The sequence below is a fragment of the Crocodylus siamensis genome, chromosome 7 (genome assembly GCF_052110815.1).
Source record: "Crocodylus siamensis isolate JL-2025a chromosome 7, ASM5211081v1, whole genome shotgun sequence".
Taxonomy (NCBI): Eukaryota; Metazoa; Chordata; order Crocodylia; family Crocodylidae; genus Crocodylus; species Crocodylus siamensis.
Window position 1 is genome coordinate 88,505,994 of NC_143401.1, and position 18,782 is coordinate 88,524,775.

The following is an 18,782-nucleotide window of genomic DNA, read 5'->3' on the forward strand; positions in this document are numbered from 1 at the left end:
CAGGAGACGGCCCACACTGCGAACGGAGCGCATGCCCAGCCGGCTGCTCAAGGCCTCGGGCGAGAGCCAGGCTGACCAAGCAGAGTCAAGGAGGTGGCCCAGGCGGAGAACACGCGCCTGAATGAGAGCGGCTGTGAGACTGGCAGAGGCCAGGCTCAGCATGGGGTGCCTCAGCGCCGGGTTGTGCACCAGGGGTTCCCCCAGCACCCGCGGGAACTGAAGGCGACGGGCCTGGGACTGGAGGTGGAACGTGGCTTGCCAGGCTTGTACCACGCTACGGTAAAAGGCTGGAAGCACGGCCCAGTTCAAAAGCGTGAGGTCCAGCAGGAAGAGCTCCCGGTCAAAGCCGAGGGCCCCCACCCTCTGCAGAAACCGGCATGCCAGGTGCTGCCAAGGTGGGCGCTTCTCGCTGTGCAGGAGTCGCTGGAGGGCCTGGAGGCGGAAGGAGACCACCCTGCTCGCCAGGTCAACCAAACTCTGGCCCCCCTCAGTCACAGGTAGGAAAAGGACAGGTCGTGGGAGCCAGTGGCGCCCGTCCCAAAAGAAGTCAACCAGGAGGCGCTGGAGTCTCTCGAGCAGGTCCTCCGGCGGGTCGAGTACGGCGCACCGATGCCACAGGCTCGCCGCCACTAGGTTGTTCACGACGAGGACGCATCCACGGTAGGAGAGGCTGGGCAGGCGCCAGTGCCACCTTTGCAGGCGGGCCTTCACTCCTTCCTCGAGGCCATCCCAGTTGTGCGCCATGAAGGCTGGTGGCCCCAGGAACACGCCCAGGATCTTAAGGCCCTCGCAGCGCCAGCTGAGACCCCCGGGCAAGGCCGGGGGGGTCGTGGCGATCCACTCTCCAAGCAGCAGGGTATCACTCTTGGCCCAGTTGATACGGGCCGAAGAGGCGCATTCATAGGCTCGCTGACAGGCTGCCAGGGCCTCCACGTCCTCCTGGGTGTTAAGGAAGACGGTCACGTCGTCTGCGTATGCTGAGAGCCACAGCAGAGGGGCAAGGGACGGGCCCACGGCTGGTGGCAAGGCCACACTGCTCAGGCGGCGCCGCAGCGCATGCAACAGCGGCTCAATGGCCAGGGCATAGAGCATGCCCGACAGAGGGCAGCCCTGACGGATGACTCTGTGCGCGGGGAACGGGGCACAGAGCACGCCGTTCACCTTGAGCAGGCTGGAAGTGTCTCGATACAAGACCCGGAGGCCGCCGACGAAAAGGGGCCCAAAGCCAAAGGCCTCCAGGGTCCGAAAGAGGTAAGCGTGGTCCACCCGGTCAAAGGCTTTCTCCTGGTCCAGGGAGAGAAGGCCAACGTCCAGGCCAAAGAGGTCGCTGGCTGTAAGTAGGTCGCGCAGCAGAAACAGGTTGTCTTGGATGGTTCTGCCCAGCACGCAGTAGCTCTGCTCAGGCCCAGTGACAGAGGCCATGACAGTGCGGAGGCGGGTGGCCAGCGCCTTGGCCAGGATCTTGTAATCCGCACACAGCAGGGAGACCGGCCACCAGTTCTTAATGCAGCCAAGGTCTCCTTTCTTGGGCAGCAGCGTGAGCACTGCACGCGGCAACTGATTGGCAAGACCTTGTCGGCAAGGCTCTCCTGGAAAACACGCAGGAGGCCGGGGCCGAGAAGAGGCCAGAAAGCCTTGTAGAACTCCGCAGGTAGTCCATCGAGGCCCGGGGCCCTGCCGGAGGCGAGGCCAGCGGCGGCCGCCGCCAGCTCCACCAGAGACAACTCCTGCTCAAGCTCGCCAGCCTCCAAGGCACCAAGGCATGGCAGGTCCGCATGGAGTTCCCGCGCGGCATCAGGGCAGGACGGCTCAGCCACAAACAGGTCACGATAGAAAGCCACAGCATGCTCACGTACTTCACCTGGGTCAGTGATGACCTGGCCCTCAGAGGTCTTGAGGTGATCTAAGACTTTGCTTGCTGCCTGCTCCAGGTTGAAAAAGAAGCGGGTCGGGGCATCCGTTTCGGCCAGCTCCTGGCAGCGGGCGCGGATCCTCGCTCCACGGGCCGCGCTCTCCGCCAAGTCACACAGGCACTTCTTCCGGAACCGGAGGCTCTCGCGCAGCACCGCATCACTGCCGGCTGCCAACAGGGCAGCCTCGAGCTTCACCACGTCCTCCTCCAGCTCTCTGATACGGCGGCGCAGTTCATTGGTGGCCAGCTGCGTGTACTGCTGGCAAAAGGCCCGAATCTGTACCTTGCCCACATCCCACCACAGCTTCCAGGAGGAATAATTCGGTCTTGTGGCCTCCCAGCCCCGCCAAAAATTGGCAAAGCAGTCCCGGAAGTAAGAGTCTTGAAGCAGGCTGACGTTGAAGCACCAATAAGGCGCTCGTGCACAGGTTCTCCCTGGCAGGCTCAGTTCACAAAAGGCTAGGCCGTGGTCTGACAGGCCCGAGGGAACGATGCGGCCGCTGCGTAGGAGTGGCAGGTGGTGCCTGGTGACATAAATGCGGTCGAGGCGGGCCATAGTGAGACCCCCGGCACTCATCCCGGCCCAGGCGTACTGGCGCGCGTTGGGGTGCAGGGCTCACCAGACGTCGACGAGGTTTGCAGTCTCCAAGATGGACTACAACTTGCGGGCTGAGGGCAGGTGAGGCTCGGGCCCCGTACGGTCGAGCAGGGTATCGGTGGTACAATTAAAGTCCCCGCCTACAAGAACCAGGTCATCGTCCTCGCTGACCTGGCGCAAAAGGCTGGCCAAGGTCTCAAAGAAAGTGACCCTCTCCTGGCCATCAGAAGGTGCATAGATGTTGACGAGCAGCAGATGGTGTTGCGCTAGGGTGACGCGAACCATCAACAGGCGGCCGGGGACAACCTCTCGGGCCACCGCCGTGTCATGCTGCAGTTGTGATGATAGGAGAGTCGCGACCCCGGCACTAAGGTTGGTGCCGTGACTCAAGAACACCTGGCCTTGCCAGGCAGCGCGCCAGGCCAACTGGTTGTGCCTGTCGGAGTGCGTCTCCTGGAGGAAGGCAACAGCCAGCCGCTTCTGGCGCAGGAGCTCCAGCACGGCCTCTCGCTTCACCGGGTCTCAACAGCCGTTGATGTTAAAAGTGCCAATGGTTGTGGCTGCCATGGGTGTGAGTTTGGGAGAAGAAAAAGAAGAAGAGTGAGGCAAGGCGTAGATAAAAAGCCCCCAAGAGCTGAGCAAAGGCAGAGACAGGTCGAAAAGAAAAGGCCTATCGTGCCCTACTCTAGTCCAGGGACCCCACCAGGCCCCACTCATCTCTCACCCGCTGGGTGAGCTTCTCCAGACGATAGGCCATCTGCCTAGTGCCCAGGTCCTGCTGCATGAGCTTGGCCGCAGCCCTGGCAGCCTTGATGAACACTTTAGGGTCCGCACACCACTGGGTGATGCACGCCGCTATGTTCTTTTGTCCTTTCGTTTGCTTTAGAAAGGTCAGGAGCCCCCCATAGTCAGGACCGACCCAGGGGGGGTCTGCCAACATGGGCTGCACATTTCCCACAGAGGAGCGGCGAGGGCGCACACTGGCTGGGAGCGCTACATCCACACCCTCAATATCCAAGCCCGTCAACCTCCTCTGATCGTCCAGGTCGAGGTCTGGCTCCTGAGGAGCAAGCCCCACCTTCTTGGCGGGGGAGAGGTCATCCCGCTCTTGAGGTCGCTTGCGACACTCAGAAAGCTGGATCTCCATCTCACAAGCTTCCTCACCCAATTCAGTGGCCTGGGACGTGACCAAGAGGTCAGCAGACTCTTCTGCTGCTCCCTGGGTCAGACCTCCAGAGGCGACGCATTGTGCATACGTCTTCTTGCCCCCCATCTCCGAGAGCTGAGACACGGGTGAGGCGTTAATGACCCCTGTCTCCCCCACCTCCAAACTGCCCTCATCCCCAGTCAGCAAGGTTGCCGACGTGACAGCCGGGGCAGGGCCGGGCTCTCCAGCACGGGCCTCCCCAGCACCAGCTGAGGAAGGCCTCAGTGGGGATGGGGCGTCCTGAGGGGTCCCTTTCACTTTCTTCTCCCTGCTGCTCTTCTTCTTCTTCTGCTTTGTGGCAGATGACCCATCCTTCACAGAGGATGAGCCAGACTGTGCCTGGCCTGTCTCCCCAGAGCCAGCCACCTCAGCCAAAGCCGTGGTGGAGAGCAACTTGCAGGAGGTCTGAGCCCTGTCGTCCGATGGGGCCTCAGTGCCACAATCGCTGACCACCCCGGCCTCGATCGGGGAGGTCAGAGCAGGCAGGGCGGAAGCGGAAGCATCCGCCCCTCCCCCCAGTGCCGTGTCTGCACTGGTGGGAGTGGGCACCGTAGGTGGAATGCGGGGGGAGGGCTGGGGCCTAGCCCCAGCCCCTCCGCTGGACAACACTCCCATGCCAGAGACTTGAGCCCCCTCAGATGGAACAGGGGCAGGAGGAGGTCGGGAAAGACTCCTGGCCTCACTGGGCGGGGCCTGCGTCCCGGAAGTGGATGGGCCGTCCGTCGGCGTCGCTGTAGTCGCCGACGTTTTGGCCGATCCCCCCCGTGGGCACTGAGCCGCTAGGTGGGACAAGCTCCCACACTGAAAGCACGTGGTCTCCCCACAAGAAAAGTAAATCACATACCTCCGCCCGTTGGACAAGAGGCTCAAGGACTGAGGCAGAGCAGAGACTGTGAGCCCTCCCTAAAGAGCATGAACACCTGCCTTCGAAAAGACAGGACATGCCTCAGTTTGGGGTTTTTGCTCCCTATGGTCAACCGGCGAAAGGGACTCGTAAGCACCCCATAGGGCTCGAGTACCCCGGCCAGGTCTCGATCGGTCACGTGCGGGGGCACATTGGAGATCACCACCCTCACCGCTAGGGTATCTAGGGGGGTGACAAAATAATGCGCACCCGCAATGTCCAGGCCCTCTATGCACACCCTATGGACTAGGGTGGGGTCGCTCAGGTAGACCATCGGGACCGTGTTGACACGACCTGCGTAACGGATGGTCTGCTGTCCCAAGAGACTAGCCAGAGCGTCCACGCAGACCTCAACCCCAACAAAGGGAGGGGTGTGCACCCTCAACCCACAGGTAATAGGAAGGTTCTGGGAGGCATCCTCGTGCCAGCTGCTGGCTGTAGGAGCAGCCATTACTGATAGGCCAGGGTTAATTCCCAACTCTAACTAAGCAAAGCAACAACAAAAAAGTTTATAGTAACTAAAAAAGATAAGTGTCCGGGAAAGCGGCCACAAAAACTCCAGATGGGAAGGGGGAAGGGGGGGGAAAAAAAGCGGCTGGGGTTTGAAAAAGCGAGAAAAAAAAAAGACAAAAACAAAAGGGAGGGGGGAAAAGGGGTAATTTAGAGCACCCCGCGGAAGGCAAGCCAGTGGAAAAGAACTCCCCGCTACAAGCAAGCGGAAAAGAAAGAGAGAGAGAAAGAGCGAGAAAGAGACAATAAGAAGGAAGGCTGCAAAGACAAGAGACCGGAAGTACGGGGGGATGGGACCAAGAGGAGAGAAGGGGGAAAAAAAGCTGCAAAACAGCAAGAAAAGAGAAAGGAAGCAAGATAAACAGAGGCTAGAGACCTTTAGACAGGTGGGAGTGGGAAAAGAAAAGAGATAGGAAGCCGGGGAGTCTTATGCTTGGGATCGCCCCACGCAGCTCCAAGCGAGCCTGGTCCGGTGCGTCCAAAGCGGAAGGAAGGAAGGAAGGAAACTATAGGCCAGTCAGTCTTACGTTGATTCTGGGTAAGTTTTTTGAGAGAATTATCCTGGTGCAGGGAAGATTATGCTTAGGGGCAACCAATATGGGTTCATTAGAGGCAGGTCCTGTCAGACCAACCTGGTGGCCTTCTACGACCAGGTCACCAAATCCTTAAATGCAGGGGTAGCAGTGGACGTAGTCTTTCTGGACTTTTCGAAGGCCTTTGACACCGTCTCTCACTCCATCTCATTAAAAAACTGGGGGACTGTGGCATTGACACTTACACAGTCAATTGGGTCACTAACTGGTGTGAGGGTCGCACCCAGAGGGCGGTGGTGGACGGGTCATTCTTGACCTGGAGGGATGTGGGCAGTGGGGTCCCCCAGGGCTCGGTTCTCAGGCCCGCACTCTTCCACATCTTCATCAGTGACTTGGATGAGGGGGTAAAAAGCACCCTGTTCAAATTTGCAGATGACTCTAAGATGTGGGGGGATGTGGGCACACCAGAAAGGAGGAATAGGCTGCAATCAGACCTAGACAGGTTACTGGGGTGGGCAGGTGAGAACAGGATGGGATTCAACACCGATAAGTGCAAGGTGCTGCACCTGGGGAGGAAGAACCAGCAGCATACCTACAGGCTGGGGAACTCCCTTCTCGTCAGTGCAGAGGCAGAAAAGGATCTTGGAGTCATCATTGATGCCAACATGAACATGGGCCGGCAGTGTGGGGACGCGATCAGGAAGGCGAACCGCACCTTGTCATGCATCCACAGAAGCATCTTGAGCAGGTCCAAGGAGGTGATCCTCCCTCTCTATGCGGCACTGGTCAGGCCGCAGCTGGAGTCCTGCATCCAGTTCTGGGCGCCGCACTTCAGGAAGGATATGGACAGCATGGAGAGGGTCCAGAGGAGGCCACGCGCATGATCGGGGACAGCAGGGCAGGCCCTACGAGGAGAGGCGACAGGACCTGAACCTGTTCAGCATCCACAAGAGAAGGCTGAGGGGGGATCTCGTGGCCGTTTACAAACTGGTCAGGGGGGATCAGCAGGCATTGGGGGAGTCCCTGTTCCCCCGAGCACTGCCAGGAGTGACTAGAAATAACGGTCACAAGCTGGCAGAGGGTAGATTCAGACTAGACATCAGGAGGCGCTACTTCACCGTCAGGGAGGCTAGAATCTGGAACCAACTTCCAAGAGAAGTGGTGCTGGCTCCTACCCTGGGGGGCTTTAAGAGAAGGCCAGACAATCACCTTGCTGGGGCTGTTTGACCCCAGTACTCTTTCCTGCCACGGCAGGGGGTCAGACTTGATGAACTGCTCAGGTCCCTTCCGACCCTACTAACTATGAAACCTTGCCTCTCCTAGACTATTAAATAAACAACCTCCAAAGTGTTCACTTTCTTTTGAAGCTGACCACACTTTTCCCTAATTTTACATGTCTTAATATGTCAACTTCACCTAGACCAAGAATAGATATGCAGACACGAGAAGGAAAACACTAAGCCCTTTGCTACCTGAAGCTCGAAACTCAAGTTTGATAAAAACTCAAAAAGTCTTATACTTCATGAACCTTATCTGGATTTTGAAATCTCTTATTCTATCAGTAAGAACTACAAAAATAAGCAGAAATCTCCAACATCTACAGTGAGAAACTTAATCTTTATTTAGTCTGATTTCACTTAGAAGACTGAAAACACGAAACATTTTTTTCAACGCTGAAAACCATTAACCTAGGGCAAAGCCAGACTGGGGGTAGTGGCACAGCTGCACCTTGCTTTCTGACCATGCCACAAGAGCAGCAGCCAGGGACTTAAGTCCCAAAGAAGGTAAGAATTATCCCCCTCTCTTCTCTTCCATGCTTAAAGGCATATACCTTCCCATCTCCATCCCCTCCACAGCCTGCTGCTGCCGCTGTCCCCGGAGTGAGGGAAGCAGAAGCTGAGCTGTGTGGGTGCTGGGTTCAGCTTGGGACTGGGGCAGCAGCAGATGGGTGCATTCCCCTTTCTTGCCTGCTCCCCCCAGGCATTCTCCACCGACCTGGGAGCAGGAGCAGGAACAGCAGCCACAGCTGCCATCGTCCTGAATAAGCATAGCCCAGCTGGAGTGGGACAGGAACTCCCCTTGCCTCGGGACAGTACGGATGCTGGCAGCAGCGGGTGGGGGAGAGGAAGGGGAGGGGAAAGGAGGGGAGCAGACATGCCTCCAAGTATGGAGGGGAAGGGGGGGTGGGAATTCTTACCTTCCTCAGGACTTAAGTCCCCAGCTGCTGCAAGAGCGGGGAGGAGGCTGGGGGGAGAAAGGGGGATGCAGCCACACCTGCAGCTCCAGCTGCTGTACCCCCACCCTTTGTAAAATCCTGATGGGTTTCCTCAGTTAAGCACTAGAACAGTTTCCCTGAGGAAATGGTAAGTTTCATTACCAACATTTGGGGGGCTTTAAATTCAAAGTTCAGTGTGTCTACACAAAAGATATGGGGCAGCCCCAACTTCCAGGGCCCGAGAGCATTGACAGACATGGTGACGAAGAACAATTTTCCCCGCTGCAGGAATTACCATGCAAAAGTCTATGGCCTGTTATATGGTAGGTCAAATTATGTTTCCATTTGGCCTTGAACAGTGGGCAGCCACCGTTTTCAGCGACATTCTTTTTGGTCATTATTTCTTCAGGTAAACAGAAGTGGGAGTTTTCCCCAGCTCTCACTTCCTTACTAAGGGAGTTACACATGGCACATTTACGCCGGTGTGCTAGAGAAGCAGTCACATGATGTGCCAGTCTACCAGAGTAAGTCATGCTGCTCTGGGGTAAAGTTGCCCCTTGGAAAACAAGACATAACTATATGCTGGTGCATTGATTATGTGCCCACTGCTCCAACCCATTTAACATTAGTAAGGAATACAACTTATCATTAGAGATTGCTTCTATTTTTGAGCAGTTAACTGCATGGTATGTTTAAAAGCTCAGTTTGTGCTCGACTTATTCTGGGTAATGTTCCACTGAAAGACCACACCAAACAATAGGTACTACAACTGAAACCATTTCAGGGCTACAGTGAAATCATTTCCAGTTCGAGGAATCTCTTTAAGAAAAGAAATACAATGTCACTCCACATTTTTGCATCTGTCAAACTGGCACAGGCTTTCATTACAGTGATAATCCAGGATTTGAGTTTGACTAACAGCTACACAAAAAATGAATTGTTTCTCTCCCTCAAAATTTACCAAATTTGATAAAAAATAAAACACTTTTTTTTGGTATCAACGTCGTAACAAAAAGATACACTCTCTTCAGCATCTTTCAGCGAAGAGCTAGTTTTTAGCAAGAGACCTTTTTTCAGTGCATAAAACAGCAGAGAAGTGAGGAAGCAATAAGCACTGGATATTTTGTGCATATGAAAGAAAGGGGTCATTCTCCTTGCACTGCAGTATATCACCCTCCATGTATAGGCTTGTAAATTTACTCAGGAAGGCAAGACTATCCCAGTCCAATCTCAAAATGTCTCAATCATTCAGTCTCTTTCCTTGACCTGACTTATCACTTATCTTCACAGCTCACAGCAGATTCTTCCGAATGCTCGATCTTTAATTTTTTATGTGACGGTTCTTCTGGGAGAAGAGACATGCAATGCTCTAGGGACCGTGCAATTTCATCAATTGTCCATTTGTCTTCATGAAGCGTGTGCTCCTCTAGGGTAAATGGCCCGTGCTTGGTTCGGGTCAGCTCTCGCACACTGGCACAGGAAGAGAGTTCTGCATGGAAAAAAGGGGGGGCGGGGAACAACCAGGAAAAAAAGTGAACAGCCCAAATTATAAATCATGGAATTCATTAAAAAATCCCATGTCAAATATTTATAGTGTTTCCACATATTCCTAGTTGGAGAAAAAGGGTTGGATTCATATTCTCAGCTCACTTATATCAACAGGGATCTCAAACACTCTTCGATTTCAACAGGCTTACTCCAGCCGAATGGAATCAGATCAAAGGCTGGCAGGAGATTTTCCAAATTCTAACAAACAGGCGAGGTGAAAAATGAAAACAGCAGTGGGCCACTGGGTGCAGGATGAAGAACAGCGTCTAATATGCACTCTTTGTTCCCCCACGGTAAAATTTTCAACAATGCCTCAGTGACTTTGGAGCCTGAGCCCCATGCAGAGAAGCAACGTTAGGTCTTAGGAATGAAAGTCCGTGTCTCTGTACCAAACTTACCCATACCAGAAGTGGCACCCTCAGGCAGGCTATCTTGCTGCTGGCAGGCTTGCCCCGTACCCCAGAGCAGTGTAGCTCTGTCAGCTTGAGGAGGGTTGACTACCACCAAGTGACAGGGATAACTGCCCTATGCCTGGCATTGTGTGCATGCAGCTATGCTGCTGCTGGTTTCAGAAGCTGGTTTGGCAGCAGCAGGGCCCAAAGACGGGTCCAAGCAACGTTCCCACCCACCTGTTACGTTTTCCAAAAAGGTGAGAAGTGAAGCTGCTCTCATGTGTGCTGGAGACAGAAGACTCAAGAGCAAGCTCAGACGGATAAGCCCAGAGCAGCATCAGGGCGTGCTACTAGGTTGGGAGCATGCTTGTGGATGCAGGTCCACTTGGCCCTATTCCCATTAGACACCACTGCCACTGCAGCGGACAGGCCCTCCAGAGCGTCAGTGCTTTCGTACCTTCTGAAAACAGAGATGGGCATTTTGGGGAAAAAATCCCCCCCGTGACAATTATTAGGGCAGTATAAGCCAAAAGAAGCCGGGAAAATCTAATATACTTTGGGAGAATAAGTCATTATCATTAAGATAAAATGAAATCGGTAAGCAGGGTCTGAAGACTCCAACATGCACACAAAATGGGCCACTAGATGTAGGATGAACGATAGAGTTTAAAATACACCTGCATTCCCTCAGCCATGGGAGGATTTCTATTGCACTTTAAATCTTGAAAAGGAGCAAATTTGGGGCAGGGACCTTGGCTTTTAATTTGTCTTTCAAAGGTTTAAACACAAGCTAGAATGCCACGCAGACAATAACAAGAAAAGGGAAGCCTTGACTTGCCAAGGCACAAAATATAGTATTGAAATTCTTGCTGTTCTCTCTCCCCATTCAGCTTTCCATATGGCAAATTTAGCCTTGAAAAGCATTTAAATGGTCTATCCGATGCTCCATCGTGCCATTCTTCTGATGTAGGGCATCCAGACAAATAACCCAATAAGAAAGCAACATAGCTCACGAACGATGAAAGGCAGCAAAATAATCATGAATGGGAAGAGGTCTCCAGCAAGCAGGGTTTTAATATAATCAGGGTAAGGCTTTCTGCATTTAAAAGAAACAGCTTGTCCTTCTTCCTGTGCTCACTCGTAATGTAAAATTTTCCATACAACTTCCCTCTCCCCTACCCCATATATATATTTTTGCTTGACCAATAGTGTTACTGACCTCAATTTTTAGCCTCCACCAGGAATCACCTGGCATATATTTGCCCTCCTTCGCTTACCCTTTCCTGGCAAATATTCCAGTACATAAAATGAATGATGAGAACGCAGCATTTTCACCCAATACACAGGTCTGGTGACCAGAGATATGGAAAATGACAATATTCTTGTATTACCAGAGACATTCGTTCCTTAAACTGTCATGCTTTTTTCTTTGCCTACCTTTGCCAATGTCACTGACCAAGCTTCTGACATAAAAGCCACCGCCACATTCAACATCTGCAATGTTAACAGTGACATGGTAAATTGTCAGCCCAGTATGAAATCTATTTTACATAAAAACTGTGCTCCCAAACAAATGTAAAAATGCACTACGCAAACAATCCGGTGATAAAATATTTATGGAATACGATATAAATTATTCATCCTGTAACATATGTGCGGGTGAGATTGCAAAGCCAGAGAGGAGAGAAGGCAAACACAGCAGCGATTCAGCAAATGCATTATAAATTAACTATTGGCAATGGCATTTTAATAAGTGCTTCAGCCTTGTTCACTTGAAAGGTCGTTAAGTTTCACAATTTCTAATGACGAAAAACAGTTATTTGAAAGTGTTACCCCAAGCTGCCTCCCCACCCCCGAACACTGACGACACGCACAGCGCAAAACGCAGGCAGCTCCGACAAGGACTGTGACATTTTAAAATCCACCTTTAGCTTACCCCCCTTCCCAATCCCCTGTGATCAGCTGCTAATCACCCAACCATAAAATAACCACTTAAATAACACACGGTATTGAAATATAGTGCTCCTACCTACTTACCATACACCATGCAGTACATCAAAGGACTTCCAAGGGAACGCTTAGGCCATTCCCTACGGCGTAAGTCTTTCCTGCCCTCATGTTCAGCACCAAACAGGTCGACAGTGAGAAGGGCCTCTCCCATTCTCTGCTCTGCTTCTAGACATGCTGCCCATCTACACTGCTCCAGGCGGTGGCTAACCCCTTCTTCCCTACTGTGTCACTGTCCCTCCCCGTTTCAAGACACCGCAGAGCTGTCAGCAGCTCTTGGGATGGGGCAAGAGAGAGGAGAGGTGAGCAGGGAGGCCTGCAAAGGAGGGACCGAGTCCGAGGGCTGCACGTGGACTCAGCATGTGAGAATAATATCTACGTCTAATGAGCCTCGGCTCAACCCAAATGCAGCATGCTCACTGCAGAACGGGAATGTCCACACGCGGCCCTGCATCAAAACAACCGACCGTGGGAATGGCAACCCTTTCCATGAGCTCGGTCCCGGGCTACGTGTAGGCAGTCCTTAGCAACGGGCCGAGGGCATCGGCCCGTGTCAAATCTTTGGCTCTTACCCAGCGTGAACAGCGGTGGCTGGAAGTTCTGGAGAGACAGGTTGTAAACGCTAACCGGCCGAGCGGGCTTTGCTTCCACTGCTACTCCTTTCTTCATGAGACACGATAGCCTTTGTCCATCTTTCTTCAAAGCAGAACAGCTGATTACATAGAGCATACAAAAGCGTGTCACGCAGAACACAAGCTCTCCAGGCTTTTGACACCATTAATATTGCACTCCACTAGGATGCATTTTTACCCTTCTAATCTTCTTCAAGTGGTTATAAAAAAGAAAGGAACAAGTGCTGCTAAAACCTTTTAGACACAGTGGTGTGTTTATGCTGCAACTAGTTAACTGCAAACTAAACACAAGAGAGTCAATCATTTGACACTTATGTTTGAAAAGGCTTCAGAGCCGAATTTACCACTTACAATGAAAAGAGCTCCTTTCACTCTGAGCCTGGACACATGACATGTTTACACTGGTAAAATCAGCCTTTTCACCAATAAATCAGGAGGGGACAGAAGACAGGGTAATCCTACAGAGGTCTAACTTTCTTACTCATTTACAAGGTAATCCTGCAGAGGTTTAAATTTACTTGACTCTGGCAGAGAATTACCACAGATTAAGAGAAAATCAAATGGAAAACTACAGAGGCGTAAGCTATATTTAGGCTTGGCAGGGTTCAATCTTTATCAGTAAATGCTGATAAATGTCGATTTTACCTCTCAGACACACCCCAACAAAAGAATATTTCCATCTTTAATAATCAAAATCTACAGAAAGGGGACAAAAGAAAAATAACAGCTGACGGAGCGTGTGACAACAGGGGGAGCACTCCTACACATCTGTGCTGACTACCTCAGACTGCAACCCCCAGGAGCCCCAAGGGACCGCGAACAAGGGAAGAAGTGACAAGGTGGACGAGAGAGCTACAGGCGAGCAGAGCCAGGGCTGATGGCAGCTCTGCCGCTCCGGTGGCGGCAGTCCTACAGTTCAACTGCACTATTGCAATAGTATACCACCATTAATAAATGTCTGCCCCCCAAGCCCCTTAATTTCTCACAATCCTGAAAATTTAAAATCGATAGAAACTGAAAGAAACGCTTAAAAATAAGCATTGATATTACCTGGCAAAATTATTAAGAAGTGAAACCAAATTCTGCCAAGCTTCCTTACACTGGTTTAGACACTGCCTGTCCCCAAATGATCCTAGAGGCTGTTCACTTGCCAAGTGCCATAAGAGTCCTTAATGCATGCAGTTATATCCAGACATGCTCACGAGCCTGCTGTCATTTACCTCCATGTACAAAAGCTGTGCTGGTTACACCAGTAAAAAGGTATAATTTGGGCAGGGCTTCTGTTGCACACAAGTTGTCCCAGTGAGCTCCATGGCACTGCCCATCTTCACAGCACTATGCTGGACTCACCAATGGCCATTGCAGCGGGTGTTGTAAAGGCAAGTTGCCTCATACAGCACCGCTTCACAGTTTGACCTGAAATAACCTTCCAGTGTTGATCTCGGGTATCTTGGGGTAGCAACTGCCAACTACATAGCCTTGTGCAAGTGCCCACTATCAATGAAATTACATTCATTTCACTAGTGACAGATGGCCTTATTCAAAAGCCACCAACATCAGGCTTTGAATAATAGGTAAATACCCATTAAGATGTACAGATGTATCACTCGCTTGTAGGAAACAGAATTAGGTTTTTAGGCACGTAAATTTTAAAATGATCTCAGATCTATCTACATGAAACCTAAAAAGCCCTTTACTTTATAGAACTAAACGGAGGCCTTGAAATATTTTCCTCCAACTAACAGATAAGAGAGTCCCAACGAAGCCCTTTAAGAACATCAGACGGTGCTCTGTATTAAAATTTAGCCACCACAAAGCAGAGTTCAAGGGACAGTTTGTGTCCTGTGTTTAAATCAGATGCAACCCTAGGCAGTGAGCCTGTCAGGTTAATAATAACCTCCAAAGCCCACCGTGCCGATCTCCTCTTGTCCAAACAGCTTCTTGGCAAAAGAGACTTCTGCTGAAAAGCTTCCCAAAAGGGAGCATCACTACTAGTCATGCCCAGATCTAGCAATACCAGACTTACAGTGGAGGAACTTGCATTATGTCCCCTGTGAACTTCTGCAGCACTTTTTCAAGATCTCCTTTTGTTACTTGATCTGTCAAGAGGAAAGAGGACACATGTCAGCACTGATTACTGATATGGCGCCACTGGTGTTTATGGGGGGTACCATCCAAACTAGGAAAAAAATGCCAAACAGAGCAATGCAAAGAACATGAAATACCATCATATTCAGTACGGCGTCCAGTTCCCCTGTGTAAGTGCATCTAAACCAGGAGGTGGTGTATAAATAAGACCCAAAGAGAGAACCTCTCTCTTTCCTGCCCCCTCTGCTTCCCTCACCTTTTCCCTTTATCTCCTCTCCCAACCCATGTTCCTTTATCTCCGTGAATTAGCTGGGGGGTCCCATCCACTCCACAGATCTGAACAGATTTTGTGAATGCCAATTCTGCTGAAACTGGTGGTCAGCAGGAAAATCCAGGACTCCTGACACACCATGCTGACGGTAATCAGAAGCTGCTAAAATCCCAGCATAAATTATTTTGTTAATATTTTCTATTTCCACTCCGCCTTACACATTCATATGTTGAGTAAGCCACGTGCAGTCCAGCCCTGGAGTAGCGGGCATCCTCTCTGCGGCTCGGCTGCTGGCAGCGGCAGCTTTGGGGCCACGTAACATGTGAAAAAAACTCCATCCCAGCCGCCTCTTTGGGTGGTTTGCTTTTCTCTTCTCCTTCTGTCTCTGCCCATGAGTCTGACAACCACCTGGCGGCCTAGCTGATCCCCTAAGGAGGAAGGGAATTCCCTCTTCATGGGTCCAGGTCCTTTGTGCAACCTTCCTGCCACTGACCTGGTGGGGCGGTCCTAAGGCAGTGGTCACTACTCAAGGTGAGGGCTCACATTTTTTCAAACTGACTGGTCAGCATCGGTGGTGCTCAGAAAATACCTGATTTTGGTGGGGTCTGGGTGATGAGATCAGAAAGGTTATTTAAAGGTTCACTCCATCTTGGGGGCAGAGACATCTTCTTGGAAACGCACAAGCACAGAAGCATAGGCCTCCAGAAATCGCTGGATGAATATGTGAGTAACTTACCTGATATTTAGCCAGTAATTCAGGACTGTGTTCCAGATGCGTATCAGAAGGAACAAACGAGCCTATACTGGTTTGCTCAAGGCAGTTTCCTTTCAATATTCGTTTTGTTTTGTATTCCTTCCCCATGCTCTCCCTCTTTGATTAATAAAGCTATCTGTTCTAGCACATCTTCGCTGCCAGTGCTTGAAAGGGTAAGATTAGCCTTATAGCTCCCTTTGCTCAGTGACATAAGGGAGGCTACTCTTAATGCTGCAGGCTATAAGCAGCACTCAGATGCATCCTGCCGGGGGCAAAGCACCCCCAAAGTCTGCAGGGTCTGTGTACCCCAGGGCTGCACAGAGCCCTAAAAAAGACCCAGGTCTGGGTGGTGGTGGTGGTGGTTACCCCAGGCTTGCTCCAGACAGGCGGGTGGCCTGACATAGGTGCCCCAGGCACGGTTTTTGGTTGAGCACAGTGAGGTGGGCGGCTCAGTATAGGAGCACCCCTTACTGGTCCACCACTTACCACGCTCTGCATACTGCCTGTTGGTTACTCCAGGACCCACAGGCAGCATCAGAGGCCGGGTGGTACAGCTCGGTGGGCAGTAAAAGAAGTGCAGTTGTGAAGTTTGTAGTACCGCAGTTGAGCCACATCTGGAGTACTGTGTTCAGTTTTGAGCCCCCCCACTACAGAAAGGATGTGGACAACCTGGAAAGAGTCCAGCGGAGAGCAACAAAACTGGTTCAGGGGCTGGGGCACATGACACATGAGGAGAGGCTGAGGAAATTGGACTTATTTCTTCTGGAGAAGAGAAGACTAAGTTGGGATTTAACAGCAGCCTCCAACTGCCTGAAGGCTGGTTGCAAAGAGGATGGAGCTGGGCTGTTCTCAGCGGTGGCGCATGACAGAGCAAAAAGAGCAGTGGTCTCATGTTGCAGCAAGGGAAGTTGAGGTTAGATATTAGGAAGAATTTTCTCACTAGGAGGGTAGTAAAACACTAGAAGAAGTTACCCAGAGAGGTTGTGGACTCTCCATCCTTGGAGGTTTTTAAAATCTGGCTAGACAAAGCCTTGGCTGAAATGATCTAGCTGGGGATGGTCCTTCTTTGAGCAAGGGGTTGGACTAGATGACTTCCTGAGGCTCCTTCCAACCCTCCTTTTCTATGATCCTATGACCTGAGTAGTGCCGTTACAGAAGGATTTGACTCTTGTTACCTTTCTGGAGTCCAGGCAAAGTGACACTCCACATAAAATAAAATGACAGTCCCTTTATTAGCTTTCATCCTTCAGTCTTTAAGAAGCTCTCTTCTTGCAGCTCTCCTCAAAGCAGACAGCTGTCAGGATATAAATAAGGCTTATTCCTCCAAAAGACAAGCTTTTTTCCCCACTGCAGCTTTAAAAAACAAAACGACTAACTGTTCACTTGTGCAACCTAAACACTTTGCAACCTCGAGAGCAGACACCGCCACTACGCTCAGCAGCTGCCTAAAGAAGTATCATTAATAGTAATGCTGTAGCGGCTCATAAATCAGTCAAGGATGCTGAGAGAGAACAATGCGCATCAGAACGGAGGAGGGGAACAGTAGCATCATTTATACTGTCAGTTCAGAGCTCCCCCCCGAACAGCCTCTTGTCCAGGGCTGTTCACAGCCTTGCCGTTTGCAGTACCGCAGTTGAGCAAGGTGTCACAGCAGATGCCATATGGCTGTAAATCAGCTTGACACAACAGTATTCTTATGATCCCGTCAGCACTTCCACTGTGAACCCCAGTTTGCTCCAGGCGAAAATCTGGCATGCCAGATCTAAGCACAAGTGTCAGGTTGTCTTGCCTTTCAATTTTTACCCCCTGGATTAGATTTGTGGTCAGGGCACCCAGTGAGACACCTGGGTCCAATTCCCGCTCTGATCTCGCGCTCCCCAGATTGAGAGGGGAGTAGAAAAAGCCATGATGGCTCCAGGGGAAATCACTCGTACTACAGGCAATTTAGTAATCTTTCCAAAAAAGTGAATATGTGAGGTTTGATCTAGTTCAGCCCTTAATAAACAGCCGGTGCAGTGTGTTGTCCAATAAGCACTTGCAGATGAGTTTGTGAGGGCTTAAACCATTCATGTTCCTCTCCAATTGTTTCTCATGATGCGAGCAGCCCAGTATTAAATCCTGGTGATATCCTTTTAAAGGATAAACATCTAGGCTGCCCCTTCCCCGTTCTCTGCAAAGCCCAACATGTCAGTTTGAATTTTTTAGCTTTCATTTTGAGCTGGCTTTGCTTTTATGGGTTTACATTAGGCCCTTGACTTTGGTTGAACATCACGTAAGCTGGAAGAATAGCCCTCCTGCTTTAATAAGCATATCCACACACTCTATATAGTGCGCACTTACCTATTTCTGAGGGGTTAGTATTGCTGGTAATTCAACCACCCACCATGGCACCCCACATTCATGCTAAACATCCTCCCCAGGCATCTGTTTCTTGGGTTTCCCCTGCAATCCCTCTCAGTCCCAACCCTGAGGCCCCTCTGCTCTAGGGAGATACTCTAATTCTCCTCACCTGATTGGAGATAGAGTCCCATCGGATAATATAATCCAGCAGGAGTTATAATATCCCTTCATATGGGATTCAAGCACCTGAGAAAAAGACTGATTCAATAAAGGAACCTTGTCCTTCCGTGCAAGCATCAAAAAATCTGCCACCCTGCTCCACAGCAGTTTAAAATACAGCTGTCATATCTGCCATGGGCTGTACGCATTATAAAAATGCTTTAGAAAGCTTGTCCTAAACACTTAGAGAAATGATGTGACCAAAAAGGTCTCTGCACAAAGTGGATACTGATGGAGTATTTCCCTGCTATCATTCCATCAGCGTCCCAACGCACGAGCAAGTCGAGGACTGCTATGCCCCCCCCAAATCCAGAATAACTATTGGTTTCTGAGACCAGGAGTTTCCAGGTGAATAGTGCTTTCAGCTACTGATCAGATTAGAGCAGGAAAACAGGTCAGCAGATAAAACCAGCAAAAATAAAGTCTACAAAACAAAATGGCACAACTTAGCAGGCATGACAATGCTCTTTGCCCAAAGACTGACATGTGTTTAGGATGGATTCCCATAAACTATAGCAAAAAAAAAAAAGCAATCAGGAAATAAATCATGAAGATGACAGCGGTCGTAGCAGCTCGAGGAGCTATGCCAATTTACATCCGTTGATGATCAGGCCCAAAGTCAAATTGCAAATGAATCAAAAAGATGAAAAAA

The 18,782-nt window shown here is 50.9% G+C and overlaps 1 protein-coding gene across 1 annotated transcript in view; it reads right to left on the reverse strand.

Annotated features, from left to right (window-relative positions):
• Positions 1 to 7,262: 7,262 nt before the first annotated feature.
• The window catches only part of TRUB1 (TruB pseudouridine synthase family member 1), a 44,059-nt gene continuing 32,539 nt past the window's right edge, over positions 7,263 to 18,782 (reverse strand). Inside the window, exons 5-8 of the mRNA XM_090056681.1 lie at positions 14,485 to 14,557; positions 12,399 to 12,538; positions 11,257 to 11,313; positions 7,263 to 9,368 (exon numbers count right to left, since the gene is read on the reverse strand). Of these exons, the coding sequence (XP_089912807.1) occupies positions 9,154 to 9,368; positions 11,257 to 11,313; positions 12,399 to 12,538; positions 14,485 to 14,557 (485 nt within the window). The 3' untranslated portion in view covers positions 7,263 to 9,153. The remainder of the gene's footprint in view (positions 9,369 to 11,256; positions 11,314 to 12,398; positions 12,539 to 14,484; positions 14,558 to 18,782) is intronic.